General features: G+C 47.4%; 1 protein-coding gene across 1 annotated transcript in view; it reads left to right on the forward strand.

Moving 5' to 3' along the window:
• MTR (5-methyltetrahydrofolate-homocysteine methyltransferase) overlaps positions 1–19,156 on the forward strand; it is a 1,642,758-nt gene that overhangs the window by 931,909 nt on the left and 691,693 nt on the right. The window contains exon 17 of the mRNA XM_082249226.1: positions 12,260–12,376. Coding sequence (XP_082105352.1) covers positions 12,260–12,376 — 117 coding nt within the window. The remainder of the gene's footprint in view (positions 1–12,259; positions 12,377–19,156) is intronic.

The following is a 19,156-nucleotide window of genomic DNA, read 5'->3' on the forward strand; positions in this document are numbered from 1 at the left end:
GTCGGATATTAGGGGCAAAATGTTGGAAGTCACCAGGCCTGCGGTGGGAAATGTCAAGTTGATGCCCAAGTAGCGTATCGGTGTAGTAGACCAGGTGTAAGGCAAAGCAGACTGTAAGTGAGAGCGAACCCTTGAGTTCAAGCCCATGTTCATGATAACGGATTTACCGAAATTCACCTTGTAATACGATATGCTACTGAAGGATCGTAGGAGGTCATGTGCCGCGGGAAGTGAAATGATGGGATTTGTAAGGCTGAGTATCACGTTGCCCGCAAACAACGTAATTACATGATGTGACATGGGGAATTTGAAGCCTGAAATAAGGGGATGCTGTCTAAGGGATGCTGCAAGAGGTTCAATTAGTAAGTTAAAAATGAGAGGGGATAAGGTGCATCCTTGTCGGGTGCCATTTGTAATAGAGAAGAGTTTGGAGAGGACCCCCGCCGACAGCACTTTAGCCGATGGGGAGGAATAGAGGGTGAATATGGCGGACAGGATCGGGCCAGAGAATCCAAAGCGGAGCAGTACCGCTTTCATGTATCCCCAGTGGACGCGGCCAAACACCTTCTCTGCGTCTATAGATAGAAGAAGATAAGGTGTTCTTGTGCGTTCCGCATGGTGGATCAGATTGACCACCCTCCTGGTGGCATCTGGGGCCTGCCTGCCTTTTACAAAGCCCATTTGGTCTTCGGCCAACAGCGCAGATAGGACGGTAGCTAATCTGTTGGCCAGGATTTTAGCGAACACTTTGATGTCATTATTCAGTAAGGATATAGGTCTGAAATTGGCCGGAGTAGTCGGGGGTTTCCCAGGTTTGGGAAGGGTAATGGCATTAGCTTGGAGCATTTCAGGGGGCAGGATACCAGTAGTAATTGTATTGGAAAACAGACACAGCATATGTGGTGATAGGATCGATTGCATGTTGCAGTAATATTCGTTTGACAGACCGTCAGGGCCCGGACTTTTGCGTAACAGTAAGGATTGTAGCATTTTGGTTAGTTCAGTAATAGTGAGCGGTTCGTTGAGTTTCGCTAAAGAGTCTGCAGTAAGTGTGGGGAGGTTGATACGGCTGAGGAAGTCATGAATCGCTGATTCGGTATGTTGGGGTGTGTCAGGGTCGGTTGTCAGGTTGTATAAGGAACTGTAGTAGTCCGCAAACATGTCCGCGATTTTCTGGGGATGCATCACTTTAGCTCCCTTATTGGGGTGGGAGACATATTCTATTTTGGATTTGACCAGTCTCGCTTTCAATCTGGATGCAAGGAATTTCCCCGCTTTATTATGTGATGAGTAGTAGCGTAGGCGAAGGCGCGTGAGCATCTTGTCGTGTTGTTCAGTTAAGAGTCGACAAAGGTCTGTCCGGAGAGAGGTCAGTGTGGACGTGTTAGAGGCCGAAGGGGACATTTTGTTAACCGCGTCCAGGGAATGAATGTCACTGATGAGGCTATACATTTTGGCTTGGCGTTTCTTTTTCAGACGGGATCCCAATTGAATCAAAACTCCCCGAACAAATGATTTGTGGGTGTTCCACAATGTGGAAGGGGAAACATCGGGAGTAGCATTAGTGTTGAAGAATTCCCGTAACTGGGCTTGTATGTGTGTGAGTGATTCGGGGTCAGACAGAAGAGAGTTGTTACATCTCCAAATGAAGGAAGAAGGGGTGGAGGGGTTCGTGGAAATTGACATGAGAATCACAGTGTGATCGGACCACGTTATAGGGGAAATAGAGGTGGCCATCACGAGCGGCATCACTGTAGAATCAACTAAAAACATATCTATCCTAGTGTACATGTGGTGGCAAGGTGAAAAGAAGGAATAGTCTCTTTCTTCCGCGTGTTGGTAACGCCACACGTCATGGAGTCCCTCTGCATGTGCTAGAGAAGCCAGAAAAGGCAGTTTCGAAGCGCCCCTGGAAGAGGAGTCCATGACGTGCTTCATCACCAAATTAAAGTCACCGCACATGATCAGTCTACCTGTTCTTATTTTAGCTACCTTCATACAGAGTTTACGTAAGAACTGCAATTGATGCTTGTTGGGGGCATACACGTCAACCAGGGTGTATGGGCAATTGTCAATAGCACAAACAAAAATTATGTTCCGTCCCTCTACATCCTGTATCAGCTTAAAGTACGAGAAAGACACAGAAGAGTGAAATGCCAGCAGCACACCCCTTTTCTTCTCTGTAGGGGAGGCTTGGAAGATGTGAGGATAGTCCGGGTGTGTGCATTGAGGACTGTGATCACGTTTAAAGTGCGTCTCTTGTACCACTAAGACATCCGCCTTAGATGTGGTTGCTTCCCTCCACATAGAGTAGCGTTTTACGGGGTTGTTGAGCCCCTTAACGTTCAGGGAAAGAAGTTGTAAGGCCATGGTGGAAGTGGGTATAGTTCCTGGCGGGTGTAGAGGGTGGCAAATGGTCAGGAGGCAGCATGTCATGGGATGGGTCACAGTCAGGAAGTAGGACACTCCAGAAGGAGATGGGATGTGGAAAAGGGCAGATAAGAAAGAGTACCTGAGGGGTCAGACGTCGCGAAACTCCGGACGGGACTTGAGCGGTGCGTTGCAAGAACAAGAAGAGATGAATCCGGTCCACTATTGGAATGAGGCAAAGACGATGAGTCGAGCAGATGTCCACGAAGGGTTCCAAACCTGGAGTCTCATGGTGTAGCTGCAAAAAATTGGCAAAAAAAAAACACACAAAAAACAAGAAAAAAATAGGGTAGGGTAAAAAATACTCGGTCTGTTACGACCAGGTGTGCAACGGGTGTTGCAAAGGCAGTGGGAGTGAAAAGCACGGTGGAAGGTGCTCATTCAGCATAATGGGGTGTGATCCACCCAGCGAGGGTGTGGAGAGCTGCTATCACTTGTGGCGTGATCTAGATCTAGAGGATCTTGCCACGACGTTCCACTCGGGTTGGACGTGCCGGGAGTGTGGTTGCGGTACGAGGGGGTTCCTGAGAGAATCCGGTACTATTCCCCATTGACAGAGCATGTGGATCCCTTGATCCATAGAAGTGATGCGGGATGTAGTGCCTCGGTAGGTCATGCAGAGCCGTGCTGGGTATTTCCATTTATAGACTACCTTGTGGTTGCGGAGGGCCTTGGTAATAGATGACAGATTGTGCCTCAGTTGCAACGTATACTGGGAATAGTCTGGAAGAACCTGAATTGAACCGATTTGTTCCGGTAGGCGATCCTTGCGCCTGAAAGTTTCTAGTATTTTTTCTTTGGCCTGAAAAAAATGGATTCTTGGCAGCACGTCCCTGGGTATCTCTTGTGGAAGGAAGGAAGGCTTGGGGATACGGTGAATCCTATCTATCGTTATAGGTCTGCATTTGTAAGTTCCGGGACCACTCTTTTAAATAAGTCCCTCGCGAAGGTCGGCAGTTGGTGAGGTAGGACAGATTCCGGGACACCACGGAGCTTAAGATTATTGCGCCTGGACCTGTCTTCTAGGTCCGCTAATTTCGCTTGTATTTTGTGAATGTCCTCCTGATGGGATGTGTGGGAGTCCACCGGCACATTATATGAGGATGTGAATTCCTCAGTCTTGTCTTCCAGGTTGTGCACCCTGTCTCCTAGTCCATGTAACTCTTTTTGACAGTAAGAGATAGAGGCAGCAATGTTAGCCTGCATAGAGTTATTGAGCATGGACATAATTTCCTTAAGTGTGGTGTCTGACACTGGCTGACCCGTGGTGGTAACTGCAGCAAAGGGGTCTGGAGGGGGTACATAGGCCCAGGGCAGAGGGCTGGTGGTAGATTGAGTGCTCACCTCCATGTCCGGAGCATCATAGGACGTGTGACTGTTGTCCCACCTGGGCCTGGATTTTGCAGGGCTCTGTGTTGAGGGAGTAGAAGGAGAGGAATCTCCCGTGCGGGATGGTCTCATCAGGGTCGGTGAGTCGTGTCGCCCGGGACTCGCTGCGGTGCCCTCTGACGTCGTTGGTGCGGCCGCCGCTAGAGGACTAGTGTGCTGCGGCAGTGGCTGGGTGCCGGTGCCATTTTGTTGAAGACCGGGAGTCGCCGGCCGAAAAAAGATTGATAGCTTGCGGACCATAGGGGCCCCGGTCTTCCTTCTCGCCATCCCGGGTGTGTGCAGGGGGTGTTCACGCTCTCGATTCTGCCGAGCTGAGGCACAAGCAGCTGTAGATATGGTCGTAGATACGGATTTCGCTGGGTGCGATCAGGAGCTCCGGCGCTATGCGGCCATATTAGTTGGCGGTCGCCACGCCCCCCTAGATTTTGCTTTATGTTTTGGATCATTGTCTTGTTGGAAGACAAATCTCCGTCCCAGTCTCAGGTCTTTTGCAGACTCCATCAGGTTTTCTTCCAGAATGGTCCTGTATTTTGCTCCATCCATCTTCCCATCAATTTTCTCTTTCAATAGTTTTTGAGTATTTTTACATACAACAAGGAACAACAGAAAATGACAGTATGTTCAAAAATGCCATGGTATACAATAGTGCAATGAAGTATAACATGAACAACAAAACAAGAACAAGAACACATGCCATATCACAATATAACATAATTTGGAACTAGTAGCATACAATAGTACTAAAATTCTCAACAGGATGGAACAAAGTAGTGGCTATGTGACCACGTTGACCAGTCTTTGTGGAATTTCGGACCCCTAAGGATGGAAAATGCATATGCTTATTTCTCAAGGGAGTATTGATAGTTAACCTGGTTGATTACCTCCGTATGGGAGGGTACTGCAGACTGTTTCCAATAGCGGGCTATAGCGGTTCTAGCTGCTATCAGTATGTGGACCACAACCGTTCTAGTTTGGTGTGGGATTAGATCGAGACCCAAATTTAGAAGAGCTAGAACAGGATCGGGTTGTATCACCGTGCCTGTGACTGTAGATATTATTTAAAACACCTTTCCCCAAAAACTGGTCAAGCCCTTGCATAACCAAAAAACATGGAAAATTGTCCCAACTTGGTCACAGTTTCTCCAACACAAGGGGCTCTGATCTTTGTATATTCTAGAAAGACGATAAGGCGTTAGATACCAGCGTGTGAGAATTTTTTGTGCCTGTTCCCAATGAGACACACATTGGGTTGACTTGAATGAGGCACTAATAGCCACTTTCCACTGTGCCTCAGTGGGAGCCCGTTTGAGATTTTACAGAAGGTGGTTTTCTGGGCAAGGGAGTTGTAGAATAGAGATATACCCTTTACATGCGTTTGAGAGCTAGAGAGGAACTGCCATATTAGAGGAGGTAGTTGTAACTTGGGAGTTTTACGTAGGAAGCTGGAAATGCTATGGTAAGTGAGGGCAGCTTGGGTGGGTAGTTGGAATTCCTGTTGCAAAAGCGAAAATGGTTTGAATCCGTCTCCCCGATATAGTTGAGTTACCTTGCATATGCCAGCCGACGTGAGTCTGGAGAGGGTGATGCATGGGAGAAGTACTTGGAGAACATTGAGCGGAAGTTTCACCGCTACAGGTAGTTGTGTTTTGGGGAGTTTGGTGAGAAAGTATCTCCACGATAGAAGCGTTGCTTGAGTAGGGAGAGGAAGAGCGCAAAGTGGAAGCTGCCTCCAACAATCTGCAAGTAATGGTGTGCTCATGGCTTCCACTTTAGATAGGGAAGATTCAATGGGGATCCATGGAATACCACCTGGTTCGGAGAACCAATGTTTCAGTGGTGTTAAACGAGAGGCATGATAATAGTCGTTGAGATCAGGGAATCCTAGGCCGCCCACCGACTTGTCTCACCATATGGGAATATGCACACCTCACTCTCTTCCTTTGCCACACGCATGCACGCAAAATCTTTTCTAAGGATGACATGAATTTGTGGGAAACTGGAATTGGGAGGGTTCGGAACAAGTACAATATTTTGGGGAGGCAGACCATCTTGAATGCCACAATTCTGCCCGTCCAGGATAATTCTGCAGATTTGAACTTGGCAATGTCCCCAGATATGTCCGAAATGAGAGGAGAGAAGTTGGAAGTCACTAATTTTTTTGTGGGAAAGGTAAGATTGATACCTAGGTATCGTATGGGAGAGGTTGACCATGTGTATGGCAGAACTGATGGTAGATGTGTCCTAACCCTGGTGCTTAGGCCCATGTTTAGGATAACGGATTTATTAAAGTTCACTTTATAGTATGATACATCACTAAAGGCTTGAAGGACATCGTGTGTTGCTGGAAGGGAGATGATTGGGTTAGTTAGGCTAAGAATCACATTGTCCGCAAACAGTGTGATAACATGGTGGGAGCGAGGGAATTTGAAGCCGGACACGAGGGGGTTCTGCCTAAGGGACGCTGCCAAGGGTTCTATCAGTAGGTTGAATATGAGGGGCGACAGTGGGCATCCTTGTCGGGTACCGTTTGTGATAGGGAGAGGCTTAGAGAGTACGCCCGCCAAGAGGACTTTGGCCGATGGGGAGGAATAAAGGGTCATTATGGCAGACAGGATCGGACCCGAAAATCCAAAGGCGTCTTGGCACACTCTGCATGATGTATCAGGTTTATCACCCTCCTTCAGGCATCCGGTGCCTGTCTGCCCTTCACGAACCCCATCTGATCCTCAGCTACCAGTGTTGGGAGAACTGTTGCCAGTCTGTTGGCAATAAGTTTGGCATAAATTTTAACGTCACTGTTTAGCCACGAAATGGGCCTAAAGTTCGCTGGCGTCATTGGGGGCTTACCGGGTTTGGGAAGGGTAATAATATTAGCCTGGAGCATTTCATGGGGCAGGGTACCAGTGGAGATGGCTGCGGAGAACAAGGGTAGCGTATGAGGGGTCAGGATGTCTTGCAGGGAACTATAGTATTTGTTCGATAATCCGTCAGGGCCCGGGCTTTTGCGAAGGGGTACTTTTTGTAAAGTTTTGGTCAATTCGGATTCAGTGATCGGTTCATTGAGACGCGCTAGTCAGTCTGCAGTTAGTGTCGGTAGATAAACACAGCTAAGGAAGTCTTGGATAGTCGAGTCAGTAGGTTGTTTGGTATCTGGATCTAGTCCTAGGTTGTATAGGGAGCTATAATAGTCCGCAAACACATCTGCAATTTGTTGGGGATGGGTCAGCTTAGTGCCCGTGTGTGGATGAGAGATGTAGTCGATTTTTGACCTAAGTCTCCTGGCTTTTAGTCTAGAGGCTAAGAATTTACCTGCCTTGTTGTGGGATGAATAGTATCAGAGACGGAGTCGCGCGAGCATTTTGTCATGTTGTTCTGTAAGGAGTCTATGCAAGTCAGAGCGCAGGGAGGTTAGTCGGGCCGAATTGTCATTCGTGGGGGAGGATTTGTTCACCGCGTCTATGGAGTGAATTTCTGCTATAAGGTTGTGCATTTTTGCTTGGCGCTTCTTTTTAAGACTGGCTCCTAGTTGGATTAGGATACCCCTAACAAACACTTTATGAGTATTCCATAATGTGGAGGGGGATACGTCAGAAGTGGTGTTGATGTCGAAAAATTCCTGCAGCCTTTCTTGTATGATTTTGATTGATTCGGGGTCAGATAGAATAGAATTGTTGCAGCGCCATATGAAGGAGGAGGGGTTGGCGGGGCCATTAGAGAGGGACATAAGGATTGCAGCATGGTCAGACCATGTGATAGAGGAGATGGGAGGTGTCTAGTACTTGAGGCAGTGTGGAAGAGTCCACTAGGAACATGTCAATCCTAGTGTAGGAGTTATGGCACTGAGAAAAAAAGGAGTACTCACATTCTTCCGCATGTTGGTAACGCCACACATCATGGAGACCCTCTGTATGTGTGAGGTTGGCAAGGGTTGGCAGTCTTGACTCTCCTCTGGATGAGGAATCCATGTTGTGGTGCATTACCAAATTAAAATCGCAGCATATGATCAATTTACCCTCCTTCAGCCTGTTCACTTTCATACAAAGTTTCCGCATAAATCTCAACTGGTGCCTGTTAGGCGCATAAACATTTACTAAGGTATAAGGACAGTTCTCAATAATACATACTATAATGATGTATTGGCCCTCCACGTCCTGCACCAGCTTGGAGAAGGTAAAGGGCACGGAGGAGCGAATAGCCAGCATCATGCCACATTTTTTTTCCGTACATGAGGCTTGAAAAATATGGGGATAGTCCGGGTGTGAGCAGCGAGGGGCACAGTCTTGTTGGAAGTGCGTTTCCTGGATCGCCAGGATGTCCGCCTTCGAAGTGACGGCTTCCTTCCACATAGAGTAACGCTTTACAGGGTGGTTAAGCCCTTTAGCGTTTAAGGAGAGTAGTTGCAACAACATTACGGTGGTGGGTAAAGGGTACGGAATACATTAAAAATTAGTAAGTAAACATGTAGGGAGTATCTTTGGTTGGATACCACCGTGTATGGGGCATAAACAGGACAGTAGCACGGGAATTTGAGCGGCGTGTATGTAGGGTAAAGTACCTGAGATACTTGCATCCCGTGATCAGCAGCAGGGTGTGGTGGGTGGCAACACGGGGGCTTGGGAAGACTAGTCTGTCCCGCTTCTGGGCAAGGTGGTAAAGGAAAATTTGAGCAAGAGTCAATGATTGGTTCCAAACCATGGTCTGCAGATCGTGTCTGTAAGAAATGGCAAAAGACAACAACGACGACACACAAAAAAAAACAAAAAAGGGAGTAGAAAAGGGTAAAAAATACTTGGTCTGTTACGACCAGGTGTGCAACGGATGTTGCAGAGGCATCGGGGGTTGTGAGAATGATGAAGGGTGCTCAATCAGCATTGAGGGCCTGTTTCACCCAGCGAGGGAGTAGGACGCTGCAGTCACTTGTGGCGTGATCTAGAGCGTGAAGACCTTGACACGACGTTCCATTCGGGTTGTACATGGCTGAGTTGAGGCGCAGGTCTGTTGGGTTGGGCGTCTGCGTGTTCTGGGACAATTCCCCATTGGCGTAGCAGACGAATACCTTGGTCCACTGAGGTAATGTGGGATGTAGTACCCTGGTGGGTCACACACAGCCGTGCCGGGTATTTCCATTTATACACAATTTTGTGGTTGCGAAGTGCCTTGGTTATAGAGTTCAAATTGCGCCTTTGTTGCAACGTGTATTGAGAATAGTCTGGAAGAACTTGAATTGAGCCAGGTTGATCAGGCAGGCGGTCCCTACGTCTAAAGGCTTCCAAGATCATTTCTTTGGCTTGAAAAAAATGCACCCTAAGTAGAACGTCTCTTGGTATTTCTTGTGGGAGGAAGGAAGGCTTAGGGATGCAGTGAATACGATCGATGGTTAGATCATCGTTAGTGAGTTCTGGAACTGCTTTCTGAAACAGTTCTTCACGAAGGAAGGGAGCTGATTCGGTTGAACAGACTCCGAGACCCCCCACACTTTAACCACTTGCCTACTGTGCACTTAAACCCCCTTCCCATCCAGGACAATTTTCAGCTTTCAGCGCTCTCACACTTTGAATGACAATTGCACGGTCATGCTACACTGTACCCATATGAAATTTTTATCATTTTTTTCACACAAATAGAGCTTTCATTTGGTGGTATTTAATCATCTCTGGGTTTTTTATTTTTTACAAAAAAAAAAAGAATAAAGACAGAAACTTTTGAAAAAAAAAAGGTTTTCTTATTTTCTGTGAGTAAATTTTGAAAATAAATTTTTCTCCTTCACTGATGTGCGCTGATGAGGTGGCACTGATGGGCTGCACTGATGAGGTGGCACTTATGGGCACTGATGAGGAGGTACTAATATGCTGCACTGATGCGCACTGATAGGCGGCACTGATGAGCACTGAGAGGTGGCACTGCTGGGCACTGAGAGGTGGCACTGCTGGGCACTGAGAGGTGGCACTGCTGGGCACTGAGAGGTGGCACTGCTGGGCACTGAGAGGTGGTACTGCTGGGCACTGAGAGGCGGCACTGACGGGTGGCACTGATGAGCACTGATGGGTGGCACTGATGGGCACTGGCGGATGACACTGATGGACACTGACGGGTGGCACTGATGAGCACTGATGGGCGGCACTGATGGGCAGCACCATCAGTGCCCATAGTGCTGCCAGTCAGTGCTCATCAGTGCCTAGATGAGCAGGCACTGATGGGCACTGACTGGCAGCACTATGGGCACTGATTGTGGGCATTGATGGCGGGCACTGATGGGGGGCAATTTGTGTATATTTTTTACCTTTAGTAATCAGGCCACTGGTGATCGGTGCCCTGATTACATTCATGTGTGTCCCCGGCAGCTGACAGCTCTCCTCCTTCCTCACACTGCAGTCTCCGTGTGATTACATATGAGATCATCTCTCATTGGACGGTCCGATCACGTGGTGAATGGCCGCTGTGATTGGCCATTCACCACGATCTGTGATCGGCTGTGTCCAAGGGACACGGCCGACACAGATTTCCCCCCATGCGCGCTCGCGGGGAGCGTGTTACTGGGAGGCCGTATAAAGACGGCCTCCCGAAAATGTGAGTCCGCGCTGCAGCCATATATAGGCTGTAGCGCAGATGGGAAGAAGTTAAGGTTGTTTCGCCGGGATCTGTCTTCAAGGTCCGCCAGTTTAGCCTGGATTCTATGGATCTCATCCTGGTGGGACGTGTGGGAATCAACTAAGCCATTATAGGAGGAGGTAAGTTCTTCCATTCTATCCTCAAGATTATGAACCCTGTCACCCAAGCCATGCAGTTCCTTCTGGCAATAAGAGATGGATGCTGCAATATTAGCCTGCATGGAGTTGTTTAACATTGACATCATTTCTTTTAAGGTGGTGTCTGACACCGGCTGGCCTGTGGGAGTGACGGCTGCAAAAGGGTTTGGAGGGGGCACATAGGCCCAGGGTGTAGGACATGCACTGGCCTGGTTGCTCACCTCCATGTCCCCCCCCCCCCCCCATCTTCCCATAAATTTTAACCATGTTCCCTGTCCCTGCTGAAGAAAAGCAGGCCCAAACCATGATGCTGCCACCACCATGTTTGACAGTGGGGATGTTGTGTTCAGGGTGATGAGCTGTGTTGCTTTTACGCCAAACATAACGCTTTGCATTGTTGCCAAAAAGTTTGATTTTGGTTTCATCTGACCAGAGCACCTTCTTCCACATGTTTGGTGTGTCTCCCAGGTGGCTTGTGGCAAACTTTAAACAACACTTTTTATGGATATCTTTAAGAAATGGCTTTCTTCTTGGCTTTTCTGCCACTCTTCCATAAGGGCCAGATTTGTGCAGTATACAACTGATTGTTGTTCTATGGATGGAGTCTTCCACCTCAGCTGTAGATCTCTGCAGTTCATCATTCAGAGATCCTCACTGAACTTCTGGAGAGAGTTTGCTGCACTGAAAGTAAAATGAGCTGAATAATTTTGCACACCCAATTTTTCAGTTTTTTATTTGTTACCAAAGTTTGAAATATCCAATAAATTTTGTTCCACTTCATGATTGTGCCCCACCTGTTGTTGATTCTTCACAAAAAATTACAGTTTTATATCTTTATGTTTGAAACCTGAAATGTGGCAAAAGGTTGCAAAGTTCAAGGGGGCCGAATACTTTTGCAAGGCACTGTGTGTGTGTGTGTATATATATATATATATATATATATATATATATATATATATATATATATATATATAATGTACACACACACAGTATCTCACAAAAGTAAATACATTTTTGTAAATATTTTATTATATCTTTTCATGTGGCAACACTGAAGGGTAAAGGTGATGGACTGGCCAAGCATGTCTCCTGACCTAATCCCTATTGGGTATCTGTGTGGCATCCTCAAATGGAAGGTGGAGGAGCGCAAGGTCTCGAACATCCACCAGCTCTGTGATGTCATCATGGAGGAGTTGAGGAGGACTCCAGTGGCAACCTGCGAAGCTCTGGTGAACTCCATACCCAAGAGGGTTAAGGCTGGAAAATAATGGTGGCTACACAAAATATTGACAATTGGGACATTTTAACTTAGGGGTGTACTCACTTTTGTTACCAGCGGTTTAGACAATGACTGTGTGTTAAGTTATTTTGAGGGAACAGCAAATTTAGTTATACAAGCTGTACACTCACTAGTTTATATTGTAGCAAAGTTTAATTTCTTCAGTATTGTCACATGAAAAGGTATAATAAAATATTTAAAAAATGTGAGGGGTGTACTCACTTTTGTGAGATAGTGTGTGTATGTGTATATATATATATATATTTTTTTTTTTTTTTTCTTTAATGAGTTTACTACCGCTTTAGGATCTTAATATTATGAAATAGTTTCTGGCTGTTGCACATATGACATGTCTGCATTTTAGGGCTCTTTTTTTGTTCATATTAATAGATGTTTTTTTTTTTTTTTTTTGTAGGATACTTTAAAGGGAGCTAAAGTCAGTGGTGGCCTTTCTAACCTTTCCTTCTCATTTCGGGGGATGGATGCCATTCGAGAAGCAATGCATGGGGTGTTTCTTTTCCATGCTATAAAGGTATAGAATTGTCTGGTATTCTCAAGTGCCTCTGTAGTAATATTTTGAATATATTTTTAGAAGTTCAAATATATGCAGGTAGATCTGGAAAATCTAGTATTTTTTTCTGAAATTCTGCATGTGTCAAAATGAATATTCTACCAATAGAACATTTACCAGGCCAAAAGTCTGTAAGCAATGCACAGTTTGAGTTGTCCATTAGACAGCCAACAACACAACAGACTGTGCATTCTGAAGAAAAAAAAATGGTTCTTCCTGGTCAGATGTGATTGGTGTCATTATTTTTATTTATTATTTTTTTATTTTCTCTTCTAATTTGTCAGTAAAGCAATCTTAAATTGGTAGTATGTGCCAAACTACACTGATTTAAAGGAATATAAAAACTATATCCACACGTTATTTAACCACTTGCCTTCTGTGCACTTAAACCCCCATTCCCATCCAGACCAATTTTCAGCTTTCAGTACTCTCACATTTTGAATGACAATTGCACGGTCATGCTACACTGTACCCATATGAAATTTTTATCATTTTTTTCACACAAATAGAGCTTTCTTTTGGTGGTATTTAATCATCTCTGGGTTTTTTATTTTTTACAAAAAAAAAGACAGAAAATTTTGAAAAAAAAAGTTTTTCTTATTTTTCGCGAGTAAATTTTGAAAATAAATACATTTTTCTCCTTCACTGATGTGCGCTGATGAGGCGGCACTGATGAGGTGGCACTTATGGGCACTGATGAGGTGGCACTAATATGCCGGACTGATGAGCACTGATAGGTGGCACTGATAGGTGGCACTGATGGGCACTGATAGGCAGCACTGCTGGGCACTGAGAGGTGGCACTGCTTGGCACTGAGATGTGGCACTGACGGGCAGCACTGATGGGCACTGACGGGTGGCACTGATGATCACTTATGGGCGTCACTGATGAGCACTGATGGGCAGCACCATCAGTGCCCACACTCGGTGTCCATAGTGCTGCCAGTCAGTGCTCATCAGTGCCTAGATGAGCAGGCACTGATGGGCACTGACTGGCAGCACTATGGGCACTGATGGCGGGCACTGTGAGCATTGATGGTGGGCAGTTAGTGTGTTTAGTGTACCTTTGTTGTAATAAGGGCACTGGTGATCAGTGCCCTGATTACATTTTTCTTTGTCCCCGACGGCTGATCGGCTCTCTCCTTCCTCACACTGCAGGCTCTGTGTGAGAAAGGAGCGCTGGCGATGAGAGATGATCTCATATGTTTACATATGAGATCATCTCTCATTGGACGGTCCGATCACGTGGTGAATGGCCGTTGTGATTGGCCATTCACCACGATCTGTGATCGGCTGTGTCCAAGGGACACGGCCGACACAGATTTCCCCCGATGCGCGCACGCGGGGAGCCTGTGTCTGGGAGGCTGTTTAAAGACGGCCTCCCGAAAATGTGAGTCTAGTTAAATAGCAATGTAGACTTGGAAAAAACACACTTCAGTTCTCCCTTAGAAACATACAATAGGTGGCCGGCAGCCGAGGACGATGGCCGTGTGAGAGTAGAGCTCCGTATCCTTCGGTTCTTCTCCTGCTTTCATAAGCGAAGAGGGTATGCGACACCAGCCTAGTTACCCACCTAAACCCTCTCTCCACGGACCATGGGGAAACGAAAGAACCACGGGAAACCCCACAAATTGACTGACTTTTTTGCCTCGACTAGCACGCCACGTTCTCAAAATGGCGCGGCGGCCTGTTCACAGCGTAGCGGGGCTCTCGAGCCTCGGGGAGGCAGCTTGGCGGGATCTCCTTCCCAGGCTCCTCCATCCCCAAGCCCCGGACATCACTCCTCACGGGGTCCCTCTCCATCTGACAGCCTGAAAAAGGCAGCTCCACGGCGCTCTTCCGACCACCATTATGTGGGAGACAGTCGGGCGGGAGACATTTCCCAAGACAGCACTCTGGAGTTCTACGAACATATTAGAGACTTCCCTACCACAGGGCAGCCCCTCAATGACACCAGAATGAAGGAAATGCTACTGACTTTCACTGGATCGCTGTACAGGGATCTTATGTCCTGTGTTACACATCTCAGGACCAACGTGACCGGTCTGGGGGACAGAGTGGATCATGTGGAGGCGAAAATGGACGATTTTTCGGTAACTCACAATGAACTAGTGGACACATCTGATGAGGTGGAGGCGCTTAAAGCTAAACTGGCCGACTTGGAAGACAGAAATCAGCGTAACAACGTTAAGTTGAGGGGGGTGGCAGAGGCTGCCCCCCCCCCCCCCCCCCCCCTGCTGAACTGCGCTCCTATGTACAAGCTTTTATTATGGCCCTGCTTCCAGACACCCTGGCCGGTGAGGTTATTGTGGATAGAGCTCATCGTCTGCCCAAGCCCCAGCATCTGCCTGAAAAAGTGCCTAGGGACGTCATAGCATGGATCCATTTTTTCCATGTAAAGGATGACCTCATGAGAATGGCTAGGAAGACATCTCCCCTCCCTGAATCGTACCAAGGGATCACTGTGTATGCGGACCTCTCTCAATACACTATGGCTGCCCGTAAGAAGCTGGTACCTCTAACGAAATTGTTTAGGAATAATAAAGTGGTCTACTCGTGGGGATATCCCACCAAATTGCTTATCGTACGAGACGGTCGCACTCATGCTATCCGCACAGAGGAGGAGGGATTTCGCCTGGCTAAGACCTGGGGCCTATTGCCTGATCCGGATGCTTCTCCGAATGTGTCCAAATCTCCCTCGTACCTAGATTCGGAGTGGACATTAGTAAAATAATCCTGCATCGCCCCTGTGGCCTGGGATCCGTGGCACGGATGGGGGTGATACTCCCCGGCTTTTGTGTGGGCTGGTGTTCTGGAGGGTGGGAGCTGTTCTCCCCCCCTACCCACTACTTGCGATTGAGTTCGCATGATGCGGTTTACCCCATGCTCTACTTGTGTCATGTTTTGTGATGTTTTTTGGACTTGTGTTTTTGTTCTCTTTTGTTTTTTCAGCAACAAATAGACTGCAGAATATGGACTTCTCTCATGTGCTCAGTTTGCTCCCGTGGTAGGGAGGTCTCAAAGCCCTGCTCCAGTGGACGGAATTGCTGGGTGTGGTGAGAGTACACTCAGTGACCCCCTGTTTTTCTATGAACATTTTCTTTTTTATGAATCCAGCCTCATCCTCGTGATGACCCTTACTTGTTTATATTTTGATGCCTAATGCCTCTAAAATTTGTAACCTTAAATGCACATGGCTTGAACAGCCCCTTTAAGTGGTGGTCTCTCTGGAGGGAGGCTCACAGTCTTAGAGGGGACGTTCTTTGTGTTCAGGAGACCCATTTTGCGAGATCTAAACAACCTAAATGTTCGGATAGGCGATACCCTCATGTTTTCACTGCCTCTGGGGTGTCAAAACGAAAAGGAGTTCTTATAGCTATAGCTCAATCTGTGGTGTTTCAACTCCGTGATACAATTGTAGATGAGGTGGGTCGCTATTTGGTGCTCATCTGTGACATTAATAATGTTACATATACTATTGTTAATGTATATGCACTTAACCAACGCCAAATCAAATTTTTAAGATCACGCCACATACTGACTCGGCACCGATGGAGGACACAGATAATGCCTCCCACCGCTCCAGATCGCCCCGCATGGACTCGGGGGACAGTACACCCTCACTAAGGAGCCCTGTAAAGTCCAAGCCTCGCATGGAGTCAGATAGCAGGAGAGGGATGGAGGACCCAGGATCCCTGGATCCTACACAGGTACAACCTTCTACTTCTTCCCCTCCACACGACCCTATAGCACAGTTTCCCACAACAGGCCAACTAATCTCTGATGTAACTCTAAAAGAGATGATGATGCTGTTGAAATCTTCATTGCATGCGGACTTGTTCTCAGCGGTTCGGCAATGTCGAGCAGAGGTGCACGACCTGGGCCAAAGGGTGCACGCTAATGAAAATAAGCTATCTGAAGTTGCAACCTCGTACAATGTGTTGGTGGACTCCCACAACTCCCCATTCGGACAACCTGCTAATGATCAAAAACAAGCTGGCAGACTTGGAGGACAGGTCGTGCCGGAACAACATAAAGATAAGGGGGGTCCCCGAATCGGTCACTCAACAACAACTGCCCCATTATGTGCACTCCTTGTTCAAAGATTTGGTTCCATCCCTGACCTCTGCTGACCTGACAGTGGATAGGATCCATCGAGTTCCGAAACCCTCCTTCCTCCCACAGGAGGTCCCAAGGGACGTAATCCTCAGAGTGCACTTTTTTCAGGTCAAGGAGCGTATATTGGAAGCGTTCAGACACAAGGACTCTGTTCCACCTCACACACAGTCCCTACAGCTACTTCCTGACTACTCCAAGCATACCCTACAGCAAAGGAGGGACCTATCCACTGTAACTAAAGCTCTCCGTAACCATAATGTGGCATATAAGTGGAAGTACCCCGCTAAGTTGCAAGTGACGTACAATGGCTCGTCACACCTGATAACATCTCTGGACCAAGGCATCAGAGCTCTGAGGGATTGGGGTATTGTGCCCCAAGATGGCCATCGTCCTCCACCGGAAGACCATCACCGCCCCCTGCTGATCCCAAGCATGTCACCCCCGACTGGCAAGTAGTCCTACCTCGGCGTAATTCTAAGCATAAATAACGACTGTAAGTGTCACACGCTGCAATCAACAATTCATCTCCCTGGGCACCCTTTCTGGTACTCTCCACCGTACCAGCCCCTGCTGGAAAAGGCAGCATGAGCTGCACAGACTTTAAACAGTCCACACTTTTTATCTTTCTAGTTTTTTTTGTTTTGTTCTATGTTTTTTGCTCTCGCCCAGTGGTCAAGATCTCCACCATTAGGGATTTACAAACCCTCAGGTACTACTCTTCAAGGAATATGGTACTCTGGACACCCTTGTGGACACATACCCCACTGACTTTGACTGCCTGCTGCTTCTGCCTTTTGTTTGCTTCAGCCGCACTTTCTTGCACCCTCTGGATGCCCCCTACTAGGATTGTCTCAAGTCCTGCCTCTACCTATTGCCAACTCCACCGGACGCCTGCTACGCTCACCCCGAGGCTCCTAACTACGTCCCTCGCACTTAGTCTCCTGACCCATGTCGATTAAATTTATGTCCATCAACGCGCGGGGTCTGAACCACCCCGCAAAGAGGAGGTCGATTTGGTCAGATGCCCAGAAACACAATGCGGATATTGTGGCAGTGCAGGAAACCCACTTTCACAAAGACAAGACCCCCTTCTGCTCCCACAGGAACTTCCCTCACCTCTTTCTTGCCTCCAGATCTGAGAAAAAAGGGGGAGTGTTGCTGGCCATTAATGCCAATGTTCCCTTTGAACTGCAAGAATCACATTTGGACACAAACAGACGGTACATCATCCTAGTGTGTAAGCTCTACAATGTGTTATATACAGTAATTAATGTTTACGCACCTAACTCGCACCAACTGAGATTCTTGAAGCGTCTTTTTCGCTTGATCGCCAGGGTGCGACGAGGTAATGTAGTTTTATGTGGTGACTTGAACATGGTACTTGACCCCGCCCTGGATTCGTCTGGCTCTGGCAGGAGGGGGCCCACGATCCTGCGTGGACTTCTTCTTGCGGAGGGGCTATACGATGCATGGTGATGCCAACATGCGGAGGAACGCTCTTACACCTTTTACTCCCCAAGAGACAACTCATACTCAAGGATTGACTATGCACTAGTGGATAGCCTATCGCTACAAAGGGTGACAAATTCAGATATCCATGACATTTCGTGGTCAGACCAGCAATTACACTGTCCCTCTCCGGGAGTCCCAGGGTTGCCTCCTCCCGTGTTTGGAGGTGCGACAACTCTGTGCTCCAGGATGCGGAGTGTAAGAATAGAGTGACCCGAGAATTGGAGCACTATTTTGAATTAAATAGGCCTTCCGACACAAACCCGTTTATCAACTGGAATGCCCATAAGGCTTTCGTGAGGGGACTGATGCTGCAGGCTGCGGCCCGTAAGAAAAAAGCCCGCTCTGCTCAATTTGATACTCGCTGAAATCAGAGACACTGACAAGGAAAACCAATCCCGCCCCACTTCAGCTCTTGCCTCCAAGCTTTCTAAACTACGACACCGACTCAGGGAATTGTTTTGTGTAGACCATGATCATTACATGAGACGTCTTAAACTGAGATACTACGCTAACCACAACAGGGCGGGAAAATTCTTAGCACAGAAACTTAAAACACGGCGTACCAAAGCTACCATACCCCATGTATTCCACCACACCACAAAACAAAAAGTAGAAAACCCCCAATCTATTGCAGACATGTTTGCGGAATACTACGGGTCGCTATACAACCTCCAAGACGACCCCCAAACCCCCCAGCCCACTGAATCTATCATTAGGGAATTCCTGGACTCCCTCAACCTTCCTCAACTGTCCCAACAAGACTTGGACTTTCTCAACGGTGACTTCACGCCAGACGAAATCCTCCAGATGATACGATCGCTCCCATCAGACAAATCTCCGGGCCCTGATGGCCTCACGAATGAATATTATAAAATATTTCAATCCATCCTCCTTCCCCACCTACATTCCCTATTCACCACGGCCGCCTCCACTGGAGAATTTCCCTCGGAAATGCTTACTGCTCACATTGTGACTTTGCCCAAACCAGGTAAATCCCCAGACTCACCGCCCAACTTCCGCCCTATCTCATTGTTAAACTCAGACGTAAAGATAAATGGTGTATTATTAATATTATCCACCAGGTACGTAGCAACAAATCCTCAACTATATT

Source organism: Pelophylax lessonae (assembly GCF_965119305.1).
Source record: "Pelophylax lessonae genome assembly, chromosome: 3".
NCBI classification, from domain to species: Eukaryota; Metazoa; Chordata; class Amphibia; order Anura; family Ranidae; genus Pelophylax; species Pelophylax lessonae.